A 19,467-nucleotide genomic window follows, 5' to 3' on the forward strand; every position below is an offset into this window, starting at 1 on the left:
GATATGGTGGATGGACTGGACTGATTTGATTAATTTGATTGATATAGATTATATTTTAATCTATTTAAATAAATATTATTACGAGGTAAACTACTAATAAAATCTATGGAATACTATCTATAAATTGAATTTTATTTATTAAATATATATGTACACATAAGTTTGTTGGGTAATTGGTTTTTGTTTAAATTTATTTAATATTGGAAAAACAAAAGTGATTCGATTACTATTACTTGATAAAATAAAAAATAAAGTGATACTGTAAAAAAAAACTTGGGAATTAAAAGATTATTATTATAATCACTTGATTGTATATTTAGGAATTATTTGTACTTAATTTAAAAAATTAATTTTTGTATTAAAAACAAAAAAAGGAAAGAAAAGAAACAAAAGAAACAAACAAATGGATATATAATGTAATTTATAAAGTAGCTTCATATGGTTAGTAATTTAACTTATATATAAATAAAAATGGTAGAGCTGGTGTGGTGATTGAGTATGCAGAAAGGAATAATATTTTAATCATGATGTTAAGGGGGTTATGAATGAATATAGTGTATGGTAGTGGTGGTACCTGCTATTGATTGTGTGTGTGTCTGAGTTTATGTGTTATAGTGGGTTAGGGTGTGTTTTTAACATGCATGTTGAAATTGAATACTATTGGTTGGTAAGTGCTATGTAGAATTTATTAAGTTAGATATTCGAGTCGATTAAACTCAAACTAATATCAATTGATAATGAACAATAAATAATGAAGAACATAAAAAAAAGAAGAAGAAGAAGAACAACAACAACATTTTGATAGAAACAATCAAATCAATCAAACAAACAAACAATCAAATCAATCAATCGCTGAATTCCACCTCCCAAATCAGTACTAAGATCTTGATTGTTAGTTAATATATTTATTTATATAAATAATATATATAAAGTGAAAAGCAAAAAAAAAATATATTAATGTGAAAGTGTGTATTGTTCAAACATATTTGTGTATGAGTGTGTGGTTTGATTTTGGTTTATTATTATTACTATTGTTATTATTGCTGTGCTGTTTGATTGCTAATGATTGCTATATTATCTGACCAACCGATTATCAACAACACAACATATATATTGCATAACTCTAAAAAAATAAATATTATTTAAAACAACTCTTTTTCCTCTTATTTTATAATGATTTTATGGATTAAAACTTCAACAACAAGAACTCTACTAATCACATATATAGACATCCTATTTGAATCGTTGTTATATTTAATTAAATATGATGAGAGATCTTTAAAAATTATACAAATTTTGAAGTCGATGATCAAAAAAAAAAAAAGTAAATATTTGATAATGCTTTTATGATGCTATCATACCAAATTTATAAATATATATTAGTTATTATGCGAAATTAAACAGTAAACTGTTCATTGGGATTCGATTTGGTATAGGAAGCTGGGAACTTCCCTTAAGATAATCAGCTCAGTGGTTTCTTTGATGTATTGCTGTAGTCTGTATTTCTCTACTATGAACAAAAACACCTCTGTTTGATATCGTTGAAGTACGACAAAGAGTAACAAGCAATTATCAAGTATCTCCTAACTATATGTCCGATTCCACAGGTTGATGTTGTGTAATAGCTACTTGCTGCAAAGAAGATTCGGCAAGCAATCAATATCGCTCAATCAAGTACAGAGTTTATTCTTGAATAAAACGCCCTATATAACCATCCCTCAAACAAACAAGTAGATCTCCTCTTAAAATCCCTTAGAGTATTCCCTTGATAAAACAAATAGAACTCGAGTACATTGTTATATATATTCAAATTACTTGACCTACATCTATATAAAGTCTAAATAATTCTCTCTTTCTTCAGTCCAGTATTCATTTAAATTAATTGGTGGTTTTTAAAAATTGTAGATCGCTACAAAGCTTTGCTAAAACAAAAGGTTTTTTTTTTTTTTTTTTTTTTGTTAATCTTAATCTTAATCACCCCACCAGTCCTTTTCAGATTTTCTTGGTCGAAAGTATCTTTTGGAATCATGATTCGGATACTTTGATTTTTTTATTTTTTGCTAAAATTGCCGACGATTAATAACGATCTTGGGAATTACAGGTATGATTTTTTTGGTTTTGGAAGAATAGTTGGTTGTCATTTATTTGGTGATATGACATCGATAATATCTATTGATATTAAACTTTGGGAATACTTTAACATTTATAAATTAAAATGTACAACTATAAATATAAAAAACTCGATAAAGAATAAATCATTTAAGTAAAATATACAAATATAAAAGATAATAATAAATAAATAAATAAATATTTAAAGAAAAAAAATGAAAGTTATCTCTTTAGTTTTAGTAATTTTCATCAATATAATATCAATTGGAGCAACTGATATTATGTGTTTTGTTGATTATACAACTGGAGGACCATGTACTCCAACTTCAACATTCCAAGCGTAAGTTTATCTGTTTTTATTTATAGTTGTTGATTTGTAAACTAACTAATGAATGTATTTATTATAGAACTTGCTCAAAAATTTCAGATTGTAATACTTGGGCCTATAATACTGTAAATACCTATCTGAGTGTTGAGAATACCTATATTTATATTCAAAATACTGGCTCATCAGGATATAATAGAGATTGTCCTGAATTGACATATCTACCAGCGTCAAATTCTATTACATTCCAAGTTTTGGATGGATATACCGTTATTGATTGTCAAGGAAACAGATTCTTATCTCTAACAATGACCAATTATACATATATCACATTTTCAAATATTGGATTCACCAATTCAAATGCTACAGGAAATCAATATGGTTTGTTTGATATTACCTATCCAACTTCCGAAGCCAGTCCAACTATTAGTTTTATTAATGCCAATGTCAGTAATATTAAGAGTGTAAACAGTGGTGGATTCCTAAGAGTCTCCGATTTGAATGTCAATATAGTTGGCTCAAACTTTACAAATTGCTACAGTGCTATGGAAGGTGGAGTTATCAAGTCAGACGAACTAAGTTTCAACAACAGTGTTTACATCCAGGACTCAACATTCACATCTAACGGTGCCTATCAATTTGGTGGTGCAATTTCAGCTCCAAATGTTTATGTACTCAACTCACAATTCACTAAAAACTCTGTTATCAGCTTTGGTGGTGCAGTCTACTCTACCAATTCATTCGTATCTTCATATTCCACATACATTTCGAATCATGCTGCTAATGGAGGTAGTGTTTACGCACAGATTTCCTTAATTGACAACTCAGTGTTTAATTACTCATCTGTTTCATATGACGGTGGTGCCTTGTATTCTTTTAATTCGACTATTAACAACAGCACATTCTTTGGAAACTACGCAAAGAATAGCGGTGGATCTATTGTGTCTTTCTACAGCATCGGTATGGAGAGCACCAGTGTTTTGAATTCAAGTGCTGGAGTGTCAGGAGGTGGATTACTCGCTAATGGTGTAGTCAATATTATCCATTGTGATTTCGATTACAACATCGGTGGTTATGGTGGTGCCATCTATTTAAACAACGGAAATACACTTTCCACCATCCTCAACGCCAGATTCAGAGGAAATACTGGTGACTCTGGTGGTGCAATTGTAAGTGGTCATACTGAATACAATATTTTCATAATGATAAATATTAATAACAATACAAATGTTATTATACAATGTTATATTTTTAGTATGCAGTTGGATATTATTATTATTTTATGTTAACTGAATTCAATAATAACGTTGCTCATTTCAGTGCTGGTGCAATCTTCTTTTATCTTACACCATATGAATTCTATGGTGGATACTATATCAACTCAACAAGTAATAGTAACCCTACTGTCGATCAAACATTCAATAGTGAAGCTTTACCTTCTAGTTCACTCCCACATGTTTTTGTCGAAAAGATTCTCCTTACAAATGGAATCGAATATTATACACCATTAGTACAAGATAGAAGTAGTCAATATGTATGTGTTAACATTACTAAAATATCAAACTTTTTAATTACTTTTTTTTTACTAACTATTTTTTAAATGTAATAAATATTATAGGTGAAAGCATATGGAACTACAGGTAACTGTGTAAATGGTATTGCTGAGATTAATGTAGAAGGTGATGTTATAAATTGTAAATGTTTCAAAGGATACAAAGGTCCTGCATGTGGTCAGCATTCTCTCTTCAAACTATCATTAGATAACTAACTAACTAAAATAAACATAAACATTTAAAATAATTAAACCTATATTTTGATTGATTCATCTCTTCACCTCTCTAATTAAGTTCACCTTTCAAATAAAGAGAGAGATTAGATGGGTGGTAGTGTGAATATGAGGAGTGAAAACAATTTACTTCTTTTTTTTTTTTTTTTAATCTGAGTATTTGACTTCTACTACTCAAAATTTAATTTAAAACAGAGAAAAAATAAATAATCATTAATCTTAATCTTATTGTAACTTTTCTAGGACTTTTCGTATTCATCTATTTAAATGAGTAACACTTAAATCTTTTAAATCGCTGGGTTTTTCATCTTTTTTTCACTCATTATGCCGATATTCTTTGTAAATATCTTGGTATCTTTCGATGTTTTTTTATTTTTTTTCAAAAAATATTATTTTTTTTGAAGAAAATTTTACAAATTAAGAAAGTGCAAAATATCTACTGATTTTTTGATGATATCACCAAACAAATGACAACCATGACCTGTGGTGGAATTTAGTGGAACACCCGTTTTAGCTTCTATTAAAAAAAATATCTATCACCCACACAGACAGGTCGAATATTAAACAACTATGTAGGGTCATTTATTATGATTTTTACAAAAAGGAATGTTTTCAAAAATAACTATAAATATAAATAAAATGTAATAAAAAAAAATAAAATCATTTTAATAAATTATACAAATATAAAGAGATATAATAAATAATAAATATATAAAAGAAAAAAAATGAAAGTTATTTGTTTAGTTTTATTAATTTTCATCAATATAATATCAATTGGAGCAATTGATATTATGTGTTTTGTTGATTATTCGACAGGAGGACCATGTACTCCAACTTCAACATTCCAAGCGTATGTTTATCTGTTTTTATTTTTTCAATAATTATTAATTTGTAAACTAACTAATGAATGTCATTTTTTATAGAACTTGCTCAAAAATTTCAGATTGTAATACTTGGGCCTATAATACTGTACATTCCAATCCAAGTGTTGATAATACCTATATTTATATTCAAAATACTGGCTCATCAGGATATAATAGAGATTGTTCTGAATTGACATATCTACCAGCATCAAATTCTATTACATTCCAAGTTTTGAATGGATATACCGTTATTGATTGTCAAGGAAACAAATTCTTATCTCTATCAATGAACAATTATACCGATATCACATTTTCAAATATTGGATTCGCCAATTCAAATGCTAGAGGACAAGCCAATCAATATGGTTTGTTTGAGTTGAGCCATCCCAAAGCCGAAGCCAGTCCAACTATTAGTTTTATTAATGCCAATGTCAGTAATATTAAGAGTGTAAACAGTGGTGGATTCCTCAGAGTCTCCAATCTGGATGTCAATATAGTTGGTTCAAACTTTACAAATTGCTACAGTGCTATGGATGGTGGAGTTGTCAAGTCAAACGAGTTCTCTGACAACAGTGTGTACATTCAAAACTCAATATTCACATCGAACGGTGCCTATCAATTTGGTGGTTCAGTTGCCGCTCCAAATGTCTATGTTACAAACTCACAATTCACTAAAAACTCTGTTATCAGCTTTGGTGGTGCAATTTATACTACCAATATGTTTGAATCTTCATATTCCTCATACATCTCTAATCAAGCTGCTAATGGAGGTAGTGTTTACGCACAGATTTCCGTAATTGACAATTCAGTGTTTAATTACTCATCTGTATCAAACGATGGTGGTGCCCTATATACTTTCAACTCGACCATTACCAACAGTATATTCTCTGGAAACTACGCAAAGAATGGTGGTGGATCTATTTTGGCTTACTACAATATCAGTATGGAGAGTACCACTGTTTTGAACTCAACCGCTGGAATATCAGGAGGTGCTTTAATGGCTAACAGTGGAATCAATATTGTCTATTGTGATTTCGATTATAACACCGGAGGTTATGGTGGTGCCATCTATGTAGTCAATGCTTATACAGATGCCAACATTCTTAATGCCAGATTTAGAGGAAATACCGGTGACTATGGAGGTGCAATAGTAAGTAGCATACATCGACAATATTTTCATGATAATAATAATAACAATACTAATTTTAATGCAAAAATGATTTATATTTTTAGTATGGAGTTGGATATTCATTCTCTTTTATGTTAACTGAATTCAATAATAACATTGCTCACTACAGTGCTGGTGCAGTTTACTTTTACTTTACACCAGCCAATTTTGACGGTGGATACTATATCAATTCAACATCTGCCGCTAACTCTACTGTTGACCAAACATTCAATGATGAAATTCTAGCTGGTAACCATGTCTATGTACCAAACAATATATTTACAAATGGAATCGAATATTATACACCATTAGTACAAGATAGAAGTAGTAAATATGTATGTGTTAACATTACTAAAATATTTAATCTTTAATTATACCTTACTAACTATTGTAAATATTATATTATAGGCTATGGCATATGGAATCACTGGTCAATGTGTAAATGGTATTGCCGAGATTAATGTAGCTGGTGTTGTTGCACAATGCCAATGTTTCAAAGGATACAAAGGTCCTGCTTGCAATCAACGTTCTAGCTTCAAACTATCATTAGATAACTAACTAATTAAAATAAATATTTAAAAAATCAAACAATATTAAGTTTCAACCAAATTTACAAATTTTTGTTTTTTATAACTACTTTAGAAAAAATCTAAATATACTATTAGCTCATTGAATGAAAAGCATATAAAAAGATGTATAATCACTAGACGAATCTAATGATATCAAAATTATCAAAAAATAATGAGAATCTATATTTAATTCTATTTTTCTAAAAAATAGTTTGATATCTTTTTGAAACAAAGATATAAATAAATAAAATAAATATTTATTTATAGACAATCACTAGACGAGTCTATTAATATCGAAATTGAAGATTAAAAATAACACTATCGATGTAATCATAAGATTTTATTATTCTTAGCTCCAACGACAATAATTTTTCTAGACTTTTGTTTCAAACATATTTGTATATATGAGTGTGGTTTGATTTAGTTTATTGTTATTGTTGTTGATCGTTAATGATTTATATTGCTATTAATTCGACCAATGATTAAAACAACTCTTTCCTCTTATAAATATTATTATTATTTAAATTCATCCATAAAAACTGAACATCAACAAGATCTTGTCTAAATTAATAAAAAGTGATAATATGAAAAGTTGTTATTCTGAATATGGTTAGATCTTAAAATAAAACAAACCTTTTTGTTCATTTTCATTAAAACTAAATAAAATCATCATTTTTTTTAAAAAAAAAAAGTAAAATTAATTTGGTGTGATCGATTAGTTGGTTGATTCTCTCTGATTTAGATCGTCAATAAATATATATCAATATCTGTTTTATGTTGTTATCATATCAAATCTATAAATATATATTAGAGTTATTATGGAATGATTATGCGAAATTGAAAAGTAAAAATTGGAAGTGTTTTCTGTCATTCGATTTAGTATGTTGGAACTTTCATAAGATAATCAGTTCGCTAAACAGAACCTTGAATATCGTTGAAGGGAAATCATTTGATAGATTCCTAGATCATTACAATGGAAGATGCGCACCACTTTTTCAAATACATACACTACACATCCCCAAAAACAAAGATGATAAATACAAATTCGAGAAGGAATCGATACCACTAGAGAATCTAAGACATTTAACACAGTCGTTGGAGACTCTACATGCTCCTTTGAGTTCATTGATGTTTACCAATCATATACCAACACTAAAACAACTAAATATCATTCATTGTGTCGAGGGAAAGGAATCATTGAAATTGGATAAACGATTGAAATCTGCACTCTACCCAAAAGATAAACAACAACAACAACAAAATTGTCAATCCCAACAACAACTACAAAATATAAAACATTTATCTTTACATTTCGATTATTATTCAGAATTCAAGATATCAAAGTCATCGATAAAGAAATGGATAGAGAATATATTTCTATCGGATGCGCTTGGAGGTGTGCCATCGATTGAGGTGTCAGACCGCTACTTTGGTGTGATACTTAACTTTCCGGAATACTTTTTTGGTGCATTGAAGAAAAGAAAACAGCAGTTGTTACATCTCTCGATCACTCATCCCAATCTACTGCAAGACAATCGTTTCTTTGATGAATTGCTCCGATATCTCTCTGCTATGACCACCAAAGACGGCAACTGCTGCTGCTTGACATCGTTCAAGTACAACAAAGAGTTACTCACCGATTCGATTGTCCAGTATCTCCTGACTGAATGTCCGATTCCACAGGTCGATGTTATTATACCCGCCAAAATGATTATGTACCCACTGCAGCGGAGATTCGACAAGCTAACACTCTCGCTCAGTCTCTATCGATTCCAAATACCGTACGAACCACCGCTGAACATCGACAACAGCGACATCTTCCAATCGTTGAACCAAGTCAACCGTCTCTACGTGGTGATCGATCGCTACGGCTACGAATACAACTCAAAGATCAATACGATTCTCGCCAGCCTATTCGAGAGTAACACCCAATCGAGCTTGATAAACACAGAGTTATTCTTAGATGAAGCACCACTCTACGATCATCTCTTTGACCGACTACTCAAAGCGATCGAGAGTAACCATCACCTCAAACAAGTAGAACTCCTGATAAAATCCGTTAGCATTCCTATGCACCATTCACTGCCGAAACTATCTAGACTGATCTCATGTATAAACAATCATCCAACAATAACAAACAAGAGTCAATCAATAAAGATAATACCAGGTAATTACTAAACTACATATGTGATCAAAATAACAACATAGCAATCCAAATTAAATAGATCTGTATACTAGTCAAACAAACAAGAAATAAAGAAAAGAAGTACTACTACTGTATATTGTTTTTTATGTAATATTTTGTTTAAAAGCCCATCGATAATGATTTATTGTCTAACTAACATTTACTTGGAACCCTTCTTTTCCTTTTGTTGCTTCTTGTAGACGAGCTTGGCAGTCTTTTGTTCTTCAATCAAGAAAGCACGGATGATTCTGTTATTATTGAAATGGTAGTTAAGATTGATATGTTAACAAACCTATTCTTCAACCAAATTTCGTTTGTTTGTTTTTGTTAATAGTTTGATACATACCTGGTACGGACGCACTTGTGGCACTTTGAGGAACCATAGGCTCTAGCGGTGGTTCTTTGGCATCTTGGGGCATTCTTCAATTCGATTGGTCTCATAGCTTTGATCTAAATTATGAGAAAATGAATATGATAAGTCAAATTTGAACGAAAACATAGATAAAGTAACTATTTGACGATATTTACACCAGCGATTTCAACACCACATTCACCACACTTTGGGATTTGACCTCTCTTACCAACATATTGGTAAACCAACTTTCCACCTAAATAATAATAATAATAATAATGAAAAACAAGTATCAGCACTAATCTATTCTATATCACTTTCAATCTTTTCTAATCTGTTAAAGTATTTACCTGGGGTCTTGACACTATAAAGTAGTAAAAAGAAAGATAGATTAGTTTCAACAACTTCTTTACCTCCTAAACGCTAAATTCTAACTAATAGTAGAGATATATAGAGAGTAGAGTATAGGTGGTGTAGTTTAGTTGATACATACATTCTGACCTTGTTGGATTCAGTACGGTATGAGAGTCTTCTTCTGTATGTAAGACGTTGAGCCATTATCGTTGTTATGAAATAGGATGGGCAAGAACAAACGGATTCACTAATATCAAAAACCCTTCACTATAGGTTTCTCGTTCACGCATTCCACTGTCCAGCAAGCAGCTCCCACACTCACCAGAACCCACTCAAAAAAAAAATTCGAAATTAAATTAAATAAAATTTCATTTTTTTAACACAAAAACTTTTTTCATTCCAAAACAAAATAAATGCCCTGTGGTCCACAGACCAAACACTTAATACTAAAACAAGATCTATCAACATCATTATATTCATATGACAATAATAATGATATGTTTAAATTATGAAGTAAAAATAGAGATAAAACAATGATTAATTTGAAGGTTTAGTTTTTTTTTTTTTTTAAAGATAAATAATCAAGAACAGTCTTAAGAAAACAAGAGATAAATAAAAAAGTACAAGTTAATTTGATTGATGGTTGAATCGAGTATATTAAAGTTTAATCTAATTCTACCTAAATAAATGATTTCATTTTTTATATATTTTCGATTCATTTTTTTGTTGGATAAAATAGTGTTGTGTAAAATGGTTGGTGGTGTAGTTCGAACTGTTATATATATATTATATGTTGCTGTTATTGAATATTTTCTGTATCTTTTGAAATTTGAAGTTGTTGATCTGTATCAATTTGATTGTCAACTGCTAAATAATCTGTTGTTGTAAGTGGTTCTATTGGAATTGATTCGATTGTGTTGCTGGATTTCTTCGATCTGGGTCTAAGTTTCAGTCTAAAGTACGAGGTTTCCTTACAACATAGCGGTATGATTACTTTGATCTTTATGATATCGTACACACCAAACATAAACAACACGATATAAAGCATTGAGATAATGAAGATAACCAGTACGGCAATGTCATTGACAACGAAAAACTCGTCGGCAAATACATAGTCCTTGATGATCTGTGGCATGCTATCGATGCTGCCCGACGTGGCAAGCGATGCCGACGAAGGTTGGTAATTCGAGTGCTTCGCATTGATACGCTCCTGTCTGACACGGTCGCAAACACGACACTCTGCGAGAAATACACAGTTATTGTAATGACGTTCGAAGCTGCGTTTCAACGGTGCTTCCTTCCACTTAAAGTAGCTGTTATACAATGTCTCGTTGGCCGCCACCAACTTTAGGTAATCCGCCAGTAGTTTCGGCGACTTGAAATCGTTAACATTGATCAACGACTTACTTCCAGGTGTCCAATCTTCCACATTATCGGCACCCATATAGACTGGAAGTGATCCACTCAAATAAGTATGTGGAAGTTTCTCACTACATCAATATTCATATTAGATATATTGGTTGATTGTTGTGCACATCATAATATATATATATAGTAATGTAGATACATACGTAACATAATCGGTAACATTATTATTCTCAAATGCCAGAACGAATTTATACTTCTTAAAGAGATCCATCTTGGCTTGGAATCTGTCTCTGGCGGTGTTACGATTCAGTGCTTCTTTGTCTTGATTCTGCAGACACAGTCCGTAGGAATCGACTTTGATGTGTTTCATGAGTTCGCGTACATACTCGGCACGCTTGTCAGCGCCACCCGCCTTGCAGTTACTGGCGACGAAAGCAATGAGGTTCGGTCGCTCTTTGAATCCCGGTTGTCGGTCTTGGTATGCCGCTATACCATTGGAGTGTCCCCAGCTACACACGAAGCTGACCTGCACTGTAGAGTCGGCATTGTAACTCAGCTTCCAATCCATGTGCGAGAGATACTGCTTGTTCTTCTGTATGGGAAAGTAGGTATCGGTCTCGTAGGTGAACATCATATACTTCTGACCGCAGATCTTCTCGTCCGGATACTTGCTGCCACGCTTACCGAATGGCTGTGGTTCAAAGATGACGACGTCGGCCGACTTGTACAGTGCTTGATCTCCCGTAAACATACAGTTTGCCCGACACTTCAGTGCATCGGGATCGAGATAGCCCGCCCAGTAAATCTCACCAACTCTGCCCCATCCCGTCCAATGATTCAGTGATTCCCATGTCAAAACAAGTACATTGTCATCTGGTGAACTGTTATCATATTATATCAATATGTTAATCAATATTATAAATCTAAAGTAATAATGCTCACTAAATAAACACATAACATACCTATCTACTAATATATTATTACTATATGTACAGTGATTCTTCTTTACATTGAAATAAGTACTAATCGAAATGGTAGTGATATACGCAATCAACATAGTAAGGAAGAAGTATTTATGTTGTGCTTTCACCATTCTTTTTTGTTTTTTATTTACTTTATTTTATTATATACAGATTTGTTATTTGTTTGTTTTTAAATTAAATAAGAATATTAATATTTTGATTATATATCTAAAAATATATATCTATATATATATAAGCAATAATAAGATATTACAACAGCATTACTATTTATTGTTATTGTATATGTAACTAGATATTTATGTTCTTATGAATATAACGCTAAAATAATCATTGGAATTTTAAAAGGAAATGTAAAAAAACTTTTAAACTTTTTAGTTTTTTTAAACGAGTTCATGGGGAACAACAATTTAAATTTTAAGAAAAAAAAATCTGGCTTGTATTCTATTTTCTCTGAACTAGAACAAACTAACTTTCACCTTCATCCGATGAAATAAATTAATTAATTACTTTAGTTTGACATTAATAAGGAATAAAAAAGACGAAAAATAAGAAAAAAGGAAAAAAAAGTAAAAAGATTGTTTTGGTAAAGAAAAATAAATAAATAATAGATTTGATTATCTCATTTCTATTATTGTTTTTATATATATATATATATTAATGTTTATTATAGATTAATATGGTTCCAGTGGTATCGGTGGAAATTAAATATTTTCCAATGTTGTTTTCGATTATGGATGGCGCAAATATGGTAGAGGTGAGTGGTTTGTTGAGAGCAGTAAGGAATTCACAGCACTCGATGGTCAGTTTGCTTGGCTTCGCTTCTTCATTGTAAGAGGGATGCTCGGTAATGTTGTTCCAGATGTAGATATGAGAATCTTCACTGCCAATGATGATATACTTGCGGTCTGGTGAGATCACAGGTTTCACTTGATAGTTCTCCAAGTGCATACCTTTATACTTGCATATTCTTTTGAAATCTTTCAATGAATATTGTCTAATACAAGAGTCATTCGAACTAATTAAAAGCTATTTAATTTAAAAATAATAAAGATAAAAGATAAAGATTAGTAATCTTTTTTGTTGATGAATTCTTGTTTTTAAAATAAACTTACACAATCTTCATGGATAGGACTCGTAATAAGAGTAACACCAGTAATTTTGGGACCTTTTCCTTTTTTGCCAGTGTGATTCTCACTGACGTTGAATCTGTGAATCATTTCGAGGTTGGCTGGACTGTAGATCAAGATATTGCCGAGATGCGAGGTGACGATGAGATAGTGGGGTGTAATAGATAGAGAAATGGTTGTTATAAATTCACCGACTTCAGTTTGAACGATAGGTTGATCATCATTATTATTGATTGACCATTTTCTAATGAATCCATCCAAAGTTGATGAGTAAAACATTGATTGTGACTATAATAACAAAGAGGGAAGCAATCATGTTAATGAATGAAATTTACTGATGTAATTGATAACTTGTTAACTTACAATGTCTAGACTTATTGAAACTACAATATCATTGTGCTCGAAAGTCCTAATACATTCGTTTGATTTTACATCCCAGAGTTTGACGTTGGTGTCGATCGATGCTGTCAGGAGTCTTGTGTCACTCATCCATTTGATATCCAGAATATGTCCGGTGTGTCCAGTGAATTGGGCAATCGGCTCGCTTTTGAAGTAGTCGTGTTCATTCAGGTCCGGTGAGACTTGGTTGATCACTTTCCATACACGTACAACACCATCGGAGCCACCGGTTGCCATTAGAGTGCCGCTGAGGTTAAAGTCGACAGCCCATATCGATCCATTGTGTCCTTTCACAGTTTGAACCAGACTAAAATCGGTACACAAGTCTTTTGATTTCTTTTTCAAATTGTTTGGAACACTATTGCTATTGCTATTGTTGCTGTGATGATGGTGAAGGTTTTTCAACCATCTTGAAACTCTTCTCTCTTTTTCATTATTATTACTATTACTGTTGTTGTTATTATTATTTATATTATTTGGACTATTATTATTATTCATTTGTATATTTGGCATACCATTACTTGTATTTAACATGTTTGGTTCACAAACATTATTCTCAGCTTGTGAATATCGTTTAATTAATTTTCTTAATCTACCGCCACTTTCTTGTGGAGGTGGTTGAGTTAATAAAGATGGAGTTGAATGATGATGTGGGACATGTGATGCTTGATGATCTTTGTAGTCAATTGAAGATTCAGATTGAGTCAATTCTGCTCTATCTTTGTTGTGACTGCTGCTATTATTGCTGCTACTAAACAAGTTGTGTAATTCCTCACGTTTTGTCTTGATGATATTTAATACTTTAGAGTTTCTCTTTGATTTAACAGTGTTATTGTTGCTATTGTTATTTGCTTGTTGTGATGCTGCTGAGGAAGAAGTGCTTGAATGTGAGGATGATGGGTGGTAGTGTAGTGCACTCATCGAAGGAGAGGAAGACGGTGAAATATTTGGTGAAGTGGAAGGGGAAGAACTGGTGGATTGTGTTGGAGAATCTTTGGACAATGTAGACAATGCAGATTGTGGTGAGATTGACATTGTTTTATTTGTACTGTTGTTTGTGGATGTTGTCGATATTGATGATGAAGTGGAAGTAGAAGACATTATTGTTGTAGTTGTTGATAGTAATGATGATGACGATGTTGATGTTATTGTAGCAGTTGTTGTGGTGTGTAACAATGAAGGTGCGGATTGAATGGGCGACGGCAGTGGTGTGGTTGATGGTGGAAGTGGAGAGAGTTTCTCGACTCCGATTGCAGCACCACTGCTTCTGAGCATGTTGTTGTAGCTATGGAAACCAGCACCTCGAGGTGTCAAATTACTTGGAGTCAGCGATGAAGTCCATGAAGGATTGGTTTCCAAGCAGTCGTAGAACATGTCGTCGTCATCTTCATTGTCGTCCTTTGAATAGAGACTGCCTGTACTATGATTATCGGTGTTTTTGTAGAAGCTAGAATGTAGATGCTGTACCAACGTATCACGTGATCCACTTGTATTCAAAGTTGTCGTCGGTACACCACCACTTGAGAATGATAGTGTGGTGGCAGTTGCCATCATCATAGTTTTTTGATTTTTATCCGATTATTATTATTTAGAAAGAAAAAAAGAGAAAGTAAACTTTGTTGTTTTTGTTGTTGCTGTTACTGTTGTTTATGTATATAAATAAATAAATACAAATTCGAATTATTATTTGGTTGTTATTATTATTATTTGATAACTATTTGGTTTGTGAATATAATATGTTTTCTAACTACTATTTATATAATCTAGATTTTGTTTTAAATGAAATTCATTTAGATATGTTAATACAATGGTAATGCAATGAGATAAATAGCTATTGTTGTTGATTGATTGACTGACTTATTAAAATAGATGAAAGAAAACTAAAGATTTAGAAATATATATATATAAATACACTGTTTAATTTATTTAAATTAAGCAAACAAAATGAAGTTTAGGAAACAGACAATATACAATAGAGAGCTTGTTATTATATTTGTTTAATAAATGTAATTTAATAAAGTAACATGGGTGTGTTGTAAGTGTATGCCAATTGTTTAAACAATCCTGGTTGAAGCGGTGGCATTTTTAATTAATATAATAATGCTATGTGTTTTATGTATATACTCTATTCTATTAGTAGTGTTTGGTTTAGATTTGTTTGGATTTGCAACAATTAATATAATCAACAACAACAACAAGAGTGTTAACACTTTGTCGATTGATTAGTAATGTGTTCATTGAATTGGTTACTATTGTCAATGATTGTTTAAGTGATGTTTATCATAATATAAATGATGACAATGACGATGGGGAATGAGTATTAATTTTAGTGGAAGAGAGTGCAGGTGTATTGTTGTAAGTAGGAGTGAGTTAGTGAGTGAATGAGTGAGTGAATGAGTGAATGAGTGAGAGTTGTATCTTTATCTGTATCTGTGTGTTAAACTAGTTTATTTATATATACATATTATATGTGTATGAGTGTATTTAGTGTGTATTTAGTGTGTAGTGTTTATTGTTTATTGTTATTAATTTTATTGATTACTCAATTTTTCACACAAACACACACACTATTAAACACCATACTAAAATATTTTAAAAAGAAAAACATTAAAAATAGATCGTTTTTGTTTTGTTTACCTTAATTAATTAGTTTATGCAATGATGTGCAATGCAATAACAATGACATAGTATTTTAATAAATTTTATTATTTATTTAATTATTTATTCCTCCTTTTCTTTCAAAGGTTAGAATAAACAAAAAAATAAACAATAAAATAAATTAATTTATTAAAAAAAAAAAAAGGAAGAAAAAGTTATAAATAAAAATTGATAAATTTATATATATAATTATGTTTGTTTCAATGAAAGAAATACTAAAAGATTTAAGCAAATTCTTTTTCTCTCTCTAGTACTTCTTTTGGAATAAAAAAATAATGATAAACAAATAAAAAAAAATCAAATTAATCCATTGTTTTTTTTTTTAGATGTGACTTCAATGTTTTTCCACCCAGGTACATTAATTTGCAAACAACAATAAAATCTAAAAACTTTCAAAAAAACACACCATGCATGATGTTATACAATGCGACATGGTGTGATAATGAGTTAAACAAAAAATAAAAAACACACATTATCTCTTAAAAGTAATTTAAATTTGCAAGATATTTTATTTTGTTGAAAAGAATAAACATAAACATATAATTAAAGAAATAAACAGTGTTTCTACTCACCAATTTTAAATTCAAAGTATAACTTTTTTGTAAGATGCTCGTGTAATATTTGCAAAGTAGTACTTTACTATTTTAAGAAACTTTTTTATATTTATTAAACTTTATAAATATATATATATATATGGATAATTATTATGAAATTACAATATTATAAATTATAGGTGTAGTAGTAGTAGTAGTAGTCTACAATTTTTTTTATTATTAATTAAATCTAATTATAATCTTTATATGAAATAAATATTGAACTTTTGTTTTTTTAAAAAAATAAGAAAATAAATAGTTTTAATTATTTATTTGATCTTGCAATTTTATTTGTAAACAATAGATGTTTTTTTTTTTATGTTTACTTTTTAATTTAGTTATTTTTATTTTATTGTTTAATAATAAATAATACGAAAATGTGCCTCATTTTGATTGATTAACTATTAATATAATTTAAATATAAAATTAAAATTAGATTTTAATCTTTTTTATATTGGTAATGGTGTGTAATGTTGTTGCAAGGTTTTTGTATCAAACCCCCAATTTACGCAATCATTTCTCGCTTTTTCAAAACATCATGATGCTTTGGTTATTGGCATTCGCACACAAAAACCTTATAATTTTGTTTAATTTTTATTTTTTTATATAACGATCTGCACTAATTTAGTATATTTTTTTTTTTACATGACACCAAGTGATCAACTATGATGTTTTATTTTGTTTTCTTTAGTTTTGTCATCTAGATACTGTATATAGACACATTCGTTGAAAGATATCTTTGGCAAACAAACATTAGATCAAATTTACTAGCACTAATGACCAATCGTTAATATTATATTAAAGTCAATCGATTGACCAATATAATATTAACGATTGGTCAACCAATCATTCAATTAAATTGAGTATAATCAAATCATAGATATTCAAAAATAGAATTTCAATTTGATATTAAATAATATATATTATAATGATAATTAAAAAATAATAAAAATGATATTTAATTATTTTTTGGGTGTGTGTGTGGTTGGAATGAAACAAATAATGGAGAAATTTCTATCTATAAATAAAGACATAATAACACAATCGCAAATTGAAGCAATGAAATTAAAAAAAAAGGATATTTATTAATAATATAAATATGTATTGATTATTATTATTATTATTATTTTTATTTAATAAACAATTCAGATGATATCTTCATACTCTATCTTCATTGCTTTTTTTTTAATACTTTTAGTCAATCAGAATAAAATAAAATTAGTAAATGCTCAATGTATATATTGTTTGAAAATAGGTGATCAATGTGATCTCGGTAGTTCCTCTAGAGATCTTCCAATGGGTTCTGTTCAGTTGGCATGTCCATCAAACGCAAGGTAATCAATAAAAAAGTATAGTTGATTATTTATATTTCTAAATACCTACGAAACAATATCAATTTTTAGATGCTATCAAGATCCAACACTACTTAAACCACCAACTTGTGTTAGAGCACTTAATGAAGGTGATCAATGTACTGGTAACGTTTGTGGACAATTCTTAAAGTGCTTCAATGGTACATGCAAATCATATGGTTATAAAGGGTAAGAGCTTGTTAAGAATATCTTTTAGCTTTTCTTTTATTCTTTTTAAAATTGTTAACGAATGAATATTAATAATCATTTTCTTCAAGGATTGGAGAGAGTTGTCAAGGTAATTTTGAATGTATGTCTAGTCAGTTGGTTTGTGGTGGTAAAGGTACATGTATCAATCCGAGATACCCAATTTGCGATACAACTACTGGTTGTTTGAATGGCGAGCGTTGTGTAGATGGTCTGTGTAAAAAGGTTGTCGATAATTGGCAACCTTGTAACGCCTCTACACAATGTAGATATCTCAGTGTTTGTCAAACACCTCGAAATCTCTTACCAACCTCTGAATTCGATATCTACCAAACTCAAAAAGTATGCCTGCCACCGTTCAGCCTGGAGGAAGGTGATCCATGTGACGTAACCGAAGCATCCGGTTGTAATATAGATAATGATTTAACTGTAACTATTATCATTACCTTAACTTATACAAGTGAAGTAATATTAACCAATCGATCGATCGTCAATAACAAAGTGTTATAATATGAGATGTGCAAAGACACATCATGGAGAATCAAAGAATTGTAATAACGCCAGGAGTCCAATGGACAAGTGTACTGTGAACAATGTTTGTAGGTGTATGCAAAAGTTGGTGATTTCTGATGAACCAAACTATGGGTTGTGTAGACAGTTGCTACCGAATGCCACTTCGATACCTGCCATTGCATTAGCATTTCAGGACTGTTTCTACTCGAGTGGATGTCCGAGTGCATTTCCACCGAAAAACAAATCGTGTGTCACCCAGAAGTGTGGAGTTTCTACCGTTCACTATCTGATAAGCTCGAGTAATCCACCTTGTGGTCCGGATAACCATACTCCCATCGATCAAACAACAACAACTCCCACAGAGACAGCACCACTACTCACTTTTACACCCATCCCAAATATTACCATACCCAATGATTCCGCATCGATCGATCAACCGATTATCATCTATCGACTTGCTCTAATAATTATCATTGCACTGTTAACATGATCACCTAATAAGTTAACATTGCTTTATTTATTGTTGCCGTTGTTGTTGTTGTTTTCACAGATTTTT

General features: G+C 30.7%; 7 protein-coding genes across 7 annotated transcripts; 4 read left to right on the forward strand and 3 right to left on the reverse strand.

The window, feature by feature from the left end:
- Positions 1-2,324: 2,324 nt before the first annotated feature.
- On the forward strand, positions 2,325-4,202 carry PPL_11779 (uncharacterized protein; the record flags this gene model as incomplete). The annotated part of the gene is made up of 4 exons (XM_020582527.1): positions 2,325-2,449; positions 2,517-3,663; positions 3,690-3,968; positions 4,053-4,202. The coding sequence occupies 4 exons, from the start codon at positions 2,325-2,327 to the stop codon at positions 4,200-4,202; spliced, it is 1,701 nt and encodes a 566-aa protein (XP_020426881.1).
- Positions 4,203-4,945: 743 nt separating this feature from the next.
- Positions 4,946-6,809, forward strand: PPL_11780 (uncharacterized protein; the record flags this gene model as incomplete). Its single annotated transcript, XM_020582528.1, has 4 exons — positions 4,946-5,070; positions 5,144-6,233; positions 6,317-6,586; positions 6,660-6,809. The coding sequence occupies 4 exons, from the start codon at positions 4,946-4,948 to the stop codon at positions 6,807-6,809; spliced, it is 1,635 nt and encodes a 544-aa protein (XP_020426882.1).
- Positions 6,810-7,404: 595 nt separating this feature from the next.
- PPL_11781 (uncharacterized protein) lies at positions 7,405-8,998 on the forward strand (the record flags this gene model as incomplete). The annotated part of the gene is made up of 2 exons (XM_020582529.1): positions 7,405-7,429; positions 7,851-8,998. The coding sequence occupies 2 exons, from the start codon at positions 7,405-7,407 to the stop codon at positions 8,996-8,998; spliced, it is 1,173 nt and encodes a 390-aa protein (XP_020426883.1).
- A 167-nt stretch (positions 8,999-9,165) lies between these two features.
- Positions 9,166-10,430, reverse strand: rpl34 (eL34 family ribosomal protein; the record flags this gene model as incomplete). The annotated part of the gene is made up of 6 exons (XM_020582530.1): positions 9,166-9,253; positions 9,352-9,455; positions 9,534-9,613; positions 9,708-9,780; positions 9,847-9,958; positions 10,336-10,430. The coding sequence occupies 6 exons, from the start codon at positions 10,428-10,430 to the stop codon at positions 9,166-9,168; spliced, it is 552 nt and encodes a 183-aa protein (XP_020426884.1).
- An 80-nt stretch (positions 10,431-10,510) lies between these two features.
- On the reverse strand, positions 10,511-12,172 carry PPL_11783 (uncharacterized protein; the record flags this gene model as incomplete). Its single annotated transcript, XM_020582531.1, has 7 exons — positions 10,511-11,008; positions 11,034-11,086; positions 11,119-11,201; positions 11,283-11,565; positions 11,597-11,671; positions 11,718-11,770; positions 12,042-12,172. The coding sequence occupies 7 exons, from the start codon at positions 12,170-12,172 to the stop codon at positions 10,511-10,513; spliced, it is 1,176 nt and encodes a 391-aa protein (XP_020426885.1).
- A 544-nt stretch (positions 12,173-12,716) lies between these two features.
- PPL_11784 (WD40 repeat domain-containing protein) lies at positions 12,717-15,145 on the reverse strand (the record flags this gene model as incomplete). Its single annotated transcript, XM_020582532.1, has 3 exons — positions 12,717-13,088; positions 13,175-13,477; positions 13,553-15,145. 3 exons carry the CDS (start codon positions 15,143-15,145, stop codon positions 12,717-12,719), a joined length of 2,268 nt encoding a protein of 755 aa, XP_020426886.1.
- A 467-nt stretch (positions 15,146-15,612) lies between these two features.
- PPL_11785 (uncharacterized protein) lies at positions 15,613-19,401 on the forward strand (the record flags this gene model as incomplete). The annotated part of the gene is made up of 8 exons (XM_020582533.1): positions 15,613-15,623; positions 16,573-16,599; positions 17,644-17,702; positions 18,038-18,073; positions 18,095-18,173; positions 18,243-18,380; positions 18,470-18,863; positions 18,901-19,401. 8 exons carry the CDS (start codon positions 15,613-15,615, stop codon positions 19,399-19,401), a joined length of 1,245 nt encoding a protein of 414 aa, XP_020426887.1.
- Positions 19,402-19,467: the final 66 nt, after the last annotated feature.

The sequence above is a fragment of the Heterostelium album genome, assembly GCF_000004825.1.
Source record: "Heterostelium album PN500 unplaced genomic scaffold PPL_contig26, whole genome shotgun sequence".
NCBI lineage: Eukaryota > Evosea > Eumycetozoa > Acytosteliales > Acytosteliaceae > Heterostelium > Heterostelium album.